The 7,979-nt window shown below is 30.4% G+C and overlaps 1 protein-coding gene across 1 annotated transcript; it reads left to right on the forward strand.

Annotated features, from left to right (window-relative positions):
- Positions 1 to 5,862: 5,862 nt before the first annotated feature.
- On the forward strand, positions 5,863 to 6,549 carry LOC127724863 (oligodendrocyte transcription factor 2-like). The gene has a single exon (XM_052231870.1). It carries the CDS (start codon positions 5,863 to 5,865, stop codon positions 6,547 to 6,549), a length of 687 nt encoding a protein of 228 aa, XP_052087830.1.
- The last annotated feature ends 1,430 nt before the right edge of the window (positions 6,550 to 7,979 follow it).

A 7,979-nucleotide genomic window follows, 5' to 3' on the forward strand; every position in this document is an offset into this window, starting at 1 on the left:
AAAAGAGGGGCGGAAAATGCACTATTTACTGATATAGCTGATACGAAAGTTTTTTTTAAATGCTTTTCTGTTTTGCTTAGGTCTTTCTATTTCTGAAATTATTAAAGATTAATGTGGAGCTGATACATATAGATATAGTGTTGTTAATTGAATATAACATTTTATGAATTTAGCGCGTTCGAAGCGCTTTTTTTTATTTACCTTCATCAGGTAAATGTACACTCAAACCTAAAAAGTGAAAGCCAATGATGTATTTATACTTGAATACTTACATAGCTAACTGACCAAAAGGGACATAGAAAGAATAGCCAAATCAACCCCATTTCAACTTTCAGAGAGGGAGTTCGAACATACGTGTCTTAATAATTCCGAATTTCCTTCTACGCAGAATTGAAGAAATCGTGTTAGTGGCAAAGCACTGACTGCAAAGTCTATGATAGTAACTTCGGGAACTATCAGTCCACCAACAAAGGTATGGACCCAGTGCTAGAAAATGAAAATAAAGCTTTATAAATTTGGTGGGATATTTTGGCATAAATTGTTTTGTGAATCTGTTGTTTCGTATTGTTTTGTAAGCCCGTGTTTTCGTTTTGTTTTGTAGATCTGAATTTTTGTATTGTTTTGTAAATCTGATGTTTTGTATTGTTTTGTAAGCCTGTGTTTTCGTTTTGTTTTGTAAATCTGAGTTTTTGTATTGTTTTGTAAATCTGAGTTTTTTGTATTGTTTTATAAGTATGTGTGATTTATTGATCGCAGTTATCATTCTTATCAGCTTTACGAACTATGAAATCATATCATACGTATTTTACTTGACTCCTTCGTGACCCTTTTTCTTGCCACCTGGTTTTTATGTCGAAAATGTGGCACATTTTCTGTTAGTCTCATACAATGTTAAAGATGATCGCTGATCTGACTCTTATGTACTTTCATTGTGCACGGCTATTCCTATAGTTTGTTGATGAAAGCATGAAATGTGTGTTTTTTTTTCATTCATAGTGAACAATTGCCGAAACATAATCGTCGAATGATCCAAACTAACATACCTGTAAAACATTGGGCTGTATTTTGGCATAGTTCGAATTCGAGCACAAACTCGAAAAAAAATTTCCAAGCCATCAAGCTAGTTTGCATCATCTGAAACTATCGAACGATAATAAAATGTAACTAAATATGCTTATAGCGCAATAAACATTTGAAGAAAATCAAACCAGAAATATATCTAGAAAAAAAATTGTCTTGTTAGGGTAACTCTGTTTGTTCTCCTACCATGAAACGATTGCTTTGTGCCTTTTCTGTTACTTTTTCCCCACACGTTTTGAATCTGGGGATGTAGTTGTCGTTTGTTGATGTGGTTCATAAGTGTTTCTCGTTCTTTATATAGATTAGACCGTTTGTTTTCCCGTTTGAATGGTTTTACACTAGTAACTTTTAGGGCCCTTTATAGCTTGCTGTTCGGTGTGAGCCAAGGCTCCGGTCCGTGTTGAAGACCGTACTTTGACCTACAATGGTTTACTTTTATAAATTTTGACTTGGATGGAGAGTTGTCTCATTGGCACTCATACCACATCTTCTTATATCTATGAATTTGTTTTCTGTGTCGTCCGATAAGTTGTCTTACAGTTTTGAAAACCCCTGCAATTTATTACGCTGCTTACTATTAACTATTCAAAGTATAGTGAAATGTGGTAACATGTAAATTTTATCACTGGAAGTTGTCATATTGCTGTCTTCTATGCACTCCTTCAGTTTTGATTTCTATCGGTTATGTTGCTGTATATATACAGTAACTTATGCCATTATGTGAAGTGTCACTCTGTTTCGACAAATTGAACATACGTTATCTGTAATTATAAACGGAAAAGAAATATAAAAAAGAATAACCATTAAGCTATTTCTATTTGCGGACTAAAAGTTTATTTGCTTAATATGTGTTTTGTCCGACTGTCACTATGGTATGTCTTACTATGAGTTATCGCAAACATTATTACTTGTCTATTAAAGAGCCAAGGACGTTTTGGGGTATTAATTTTCGAGGAAATATTTATTTCTCAATGTGTGTTTTTTGTGGTTATTTTGTGGTAGACGCCCCTCATAGATTAAAACTTCTGGATTGCGTATATATGATGCTTAAATCTCGTTATGTTATTTCATAGTATCAATATTTAATTACCTTTTCATATTTATAATAGCTATGCTAATTCTAAGTCTCAAAAAGATAAAATATGTAGAACAATATTGTTACATAAAGGGTGTACACGGATTGATACCATTTGAAAAAGAAGAATTGTATGATATCTGGTCTCGAAAGTACATTTTGCTATTAAATATCACACGGGTACAACGAGATATTACTGTATTTCGATAGTTTAACTGTAACATAAGGAATATCATATCAATAACATGAACATTATTGTGTGGTACTAAAGTTACCGACCGTGCGAGACCCCCATGGGTAGCCAAGGTCGTTAAAACCCCCACTAGTAGTAGTGGTACTAAAGTTATTGCATAAAAATGGCAATACCGCAGTTGTATATCTACAGTTTTTAGAAAAATTAACTCAATATAGTTTATCACGAATTAACGAACGGACCACCTTAACATTCAAATTATTATATTAACAAAAATTAAATAAAGAAATAAAGAAATAATAATAATAAAAAATAATATAAAAGAATGCAATGTTTAAGTCCATGAATGAATGTAAACCATTGAACACAATTTGATTTTTTTTTTGTAGTTTGTAAACTTTGAAATTTTTCTAAGTTAAAATTTAGGATGCAACCTCTCTACAAAGTTGACCTGAACTATTGCAGCTGATATGTTAAGGCCATTTTGGTTAATTGCTTCCAAACAACTAACATATTCGGTACCTCAAGTATTGGTCTTCGAGTATACCAAAGAAGATAATAGAACAACAAAAACGAAACAAAACTAATTGAAAATAAGTCTTTTAAAAATTGTTGCGTTTTCGCTGTTAATACTTGGTTATCGTTGATTTTCATTTGCACCGTACCATATAAATTGACCAATTCATTCATTTGCTTTAAAAATTATATCAATTTCACATTATTAAAACATTACGCATTTCGAATTTACTATGCTTAAGAACAAATTAAACTTCATTTTCAACAGTAAGCTTCATGAAGATTGATTACTTTAATTTCAAAATACATTGGTAATATGTTTTTCCATCTCTTTTTTGATAAATTGGCCATGTAAACATATAAATTAAAATCGGAACCAAAATACACATCAATATGACAATGAGAATATACACAAAAAATACTGCTCATCCATGAATCTTAGTATGATGACCTCTGAAATGTATATCAACATTCTTCATTTTGTTTTTCAACGGCTTGGCTAACATCTTTTTCGCATATATATATATATATATATATATATATATAACTTACTAATTGCTCGTGTTATTGTTTTTATCTAATATTGTTAATTAAAATAAAAATTTAAAATAAAAATATCCCAACTAAACATTTCCTATTTGTTTTTAAATAGTTAACTTATATGTTATTGGTATACACTACTCATATAATACATAAAGATAAATAAGCCAAATCAAATGAAAGATCAGATTACAGATATAAAAAAAAAATCCTGAAAAAAAAGTTACATGGCCATTTCAGAATTTATATAATATAGGAGGGCATAAAGCCCATGAGCCAATTCAAAGATGTTTTGTTCTTTCCTGTAGGTAGTAATTAGATCTAAACATCTATTTTAGCGAAAAGTAAATTATTCTTAATTTACCACATAACTTCAGATTCTGCTCTTCAAATCCTGTCAAATCAGCAGAAAATAGATTTACGAAACAAAAATAGTTTTTGACTAGTAAGATATTTCAAAGTCTTAATAGTTAAGAATAAACTCAGATGTTATCATTAATGCTGCTGAATTGACCAATTTTAATAAAATTATTGCCCCACAACCCCCGAATTTCTCGCTCATCTATGAATCCAAGTACGATGACCTTTGAAATGTTTATCAAAATTCTTCATTTTGTTCTACAACGGCATGGTTAACATCTTTTTAACATTTTTTAAAAATAATATATAAAACTTACTTTGTTATTATTTTATCTAATATTGTTAATTAAAATAAAAAAATAAAAAAAAAAATATCCCAACTGTAAACATTTCCTATTTGTTTTTAATAGTAAGCTCATATGTTATTGGTATAAACAATCATATAATACATAAAGATAAATAAGCCAAATTAAATGAAAGTTTAGATTACAGACATAAAAGAAAATCCCGAAAATAAGTTACATTATGCCATTTCAGAATGTATTTAATATAGGAGGGCCATAAAGCCCATGAGCCAATTCAAAATTATTTTTTTTCTTTCCTGTAAGTAGCAATTAGATATAAAAGTTAACTTTAACGAAAAGTAAATTATTCTTAAAGTTCCACATAATTTCAGATTCTGCTCTTCAAATACTGTCAAATAAGCAGAAAATAGATTTACGAAACAAAAATAGCTTTTGACTAGTAAGATATGTATTTTAAAGTCTGCGTAGTTAAAAATAAACTCAGGTGTCATTATTAATGCTGCTGAAATGATCATTTTAATAAAATGATTGCCCCACAACCCCGAATTTCTCGATTTTCCGTAACATGTAATCTCTAATGATTAAAATTACTCCTTTAAAACGAGACATTTGATAAAATTATGCAACCATGAACAAATCTATGTTCTAAACAGTCATCTAACTTTCATCAAAATTTAAAATATGACTTTTAGTTACCATCGCATATACTTGTATTAATCTTTTCATATAATTCAGAACAGCATAGTCAGATTTAAAGACAGACATGTTACCAGCGAAATCCAGAGTCATATAAAAACAAACTTAAAGAGCCTTCCTTTTTGTTTAAATAGCTCCTCAGCATTGAAGTACTTATACAGTTTTATCTTTTAATCTTTTGGCTTTAAGCGTACTGGATGTTTTGTTGTTAAAGTAGCTGCTTTATAAAACGTATTTTGATTTAACACCCTGCGCAGATAGAAACATCGACCCTGTAAAAAAAACCAATACATATGAATATATTCTGACTCGTTTGAATTATGTATTTCGACTAGAAAATTTGGTTGACAGTTTTAAACTTTTAAAGAAATCATGTTTGTCTTATATACACATTTGCTGTTATTTTGACTGTATAAATCTTTAACCTAATATAATATACTAAGTACTTTTGATACCTTTGCAACACCAATTATCTCACATCAATATATTGAATCAGCAAAAAATCAAATGAATAAAAAATAGAAAAAAATAAACCTAGACATCTTTTCAATTAAAAGTATCACATACATATGCAAATAAACTTTATTTAATCTCAGATATAAGAAGGGTTGTCAATTGAACTCGGTATGATCACTATTAACAGAACATTTGTTAAAGTTACAAAAAAAAAGCAAATAGGAAAAAAGAAAAACCGCATAATTCAATTATTTACATAAAACTGAAGTGTTTAACAATTCTATTAAAATTATAGTTTTTAACGTGAAAACAGCCAGTGGTTACAAATATGGAAAATACTAAGCCATATTGTCAAAGTTTCTGGGCGCCTCCGGATACTTCAGAAGACAATAGAGGACATCTTCCCCGCCCAGTCAACTGAGTGGAGAGACTCGACTGCCAATCTTTTAATTCACACTCCATAACGCATGGATGATTTTACCATATAAAACAGCCTTGCACCCTCACTACATCAAAACTTTCGCAAATTGATAGTGGTAGTATCCGGATTTTGTTAAATAGACAAATATTCATCTAAAAGAGGAACTTTTAATTATTGCATCATGGAAAACAGAGTAAATTTAAAACACTGTGTTGAACAAATGGTTAATGTTGATGGCGATGAAAGTGACAGTTCACAAGAATCTTGTTACTCAACTTCGACTAGATGTAAACAAGGAATCCAGAAAGGATTAAGTAACCTGAAAAGGAAAATGGCAGAATGTGTGGACGAAGCGGAATTGCAAGATCTAAGACTAAAGATAAATTCAAGAGAAAGACGCCGTATGCATGATTTGAATTCCGCATTAGATGGTTTAAGAGAAGTAATGCCTTATGCAAATGGTCCCTCAGTGAGGAAACTATCGAAAATAGCTACCTTGTTGCTAGCAAAGAACTATATTCTTATGTTAAACAGTTCCCTAGATGAAATGAAGAAACTCGTCAGCGACGTTTATCAAACACATCCAATACGGACACGTGCACCACCGGCTCATCTGCAACCTCCGCACGCGCCTCAATTTTCTCCATCATTACCATCCGTTTCCAATGTGCCTACAGTATCAGGACCTTCACACGTTCATTGTCGTGATTTAGAAACAATACACACTGTTGTGTCAAAGGACAGCTCATCGCATATGACCTCATTAGTAACACCACATGAAAGACATATGTTTACGTCACGATGGCCTGTCCCTTGCGCGTGCAGTAACTGCATGATTGACTCAATGAGAATATCATATCCTAAATATCCACCATCCTTGCCGACAGCGCCAACCTTTCATAAATGAATGATATTTTTTTGTGTTTGTGATTTTTTTCAAGTATTTAGATGCTGTATTATTTGCAAGATGACTGTGACACCACATTTAGACATTAAAATGCAAACCATGAAGAGCTTATGCAGACATTTGATTCCAAAATATCATTCTTGGCAAGATAATCAACAAAGTCTAAACTTATCATTAAGTAATTGGAATATTCAATTATGCGTTTGACTTTAAATAAAGGACAGACTTATACAAATGGATAGTATTCACCAAGCTTGTACTGGACATAACTGATGTGTTAGATTTAACTTAACTGTAATTTAGTGCCTTATGTATTTGCAACTAAAACAGTATCATAATTTTTAATGTATCATTCTATTGAATTAAGTGCTCACATTTTTTCTCGATTTATTGTTTCCATATTTTCATCATGAAAGAATAAATGTAAAGGCGAATCACCTCTTCTATACAATTTGTCCAAGGTTACCATATTAGTTGTATATAATTATTTATTTCCGAATAGTTTTAATGGACACACTCTACAATGTGTGCTATACATAGATAACTGGCAAATGGATAAATAAATAAATTTAGTTACATATATTTAATAATGCTTCTTAAATTATTTCAAATATAGCAACACAAGTAGGCTTACTTATACTTACCGAATTTCTTTTTTTAACATTATTTTCATTATTTTTACTTTGTCAATTAATGAAAGAGTTGGTAAAAAAATGGAGCAAAAAAAAAAATGCACTTATAAATTCAAGTAATTAATTTCAACAAAGCTTACAACTGAAAATAAATTTCAAACAAAAACGTTATGATTTTAAACAGAGTAAACTTAAAATAAGTAAACTTTTTGTTTATATGAAAATGATGTAAATATCGGTAAAGGAAATTATTATCTAACCTATCTATTTACACAATTTGTTGCAAATTAAATTCAACGACGTCACAGAGATCAACAAAGCATATCGGTTTGTTATAGTTTATATTATATATTGATATATATTAAAACATAGTTGCATTAAATTGCAACTTCATTCTAAATATCTATATGGCTAGGGAAAGATAAATATTGGTGAAACGTAACGACCATAGAAAATAAAAATGTTTTCCCGTTTCTTGTCAGTTAAGACAGCTTTTATTTGTAGTTTGTTTTGCTCCCAAATTCAGAAATATTGTCCGTCCCTGTAACTTTCTGAAAGGATTGCTAACCATTGAGAATATATGTCAGAATGAAACGTGAAAACATTCGTATTGTATGCCAAACTTGGTATCTATGCCTTTCTTGAAAATTGAATAAAGCGAGTCTAAGCTTCATTACATCATATTTATATTTCTTTACAAAGGGGCATTACTTTTATACTGCTTTGTACACTGTAAATATTCTACTTGATGTAGACATTAATTTTAGTAATTAATCAATAAATTATCATTTCTAACTT

The sequence above is a fragment of the Mytilus californianus genome, unplaced genomic scaffold, assembly GCF_021869535.1.
Source record: "Mytilus californianus isolate M0D057914Y unplaced genomic scaffold, xbMytCali1.0.p SCAF_14, whole genome shotgun sequence".
NCBI classification, from domain to species: domain Eukaryota; kingdom Metazoa; phylum Mollusca; class Bivalvia; order Mytilida; family Mytilidae; genus Mytilus; species Mytilus californianus.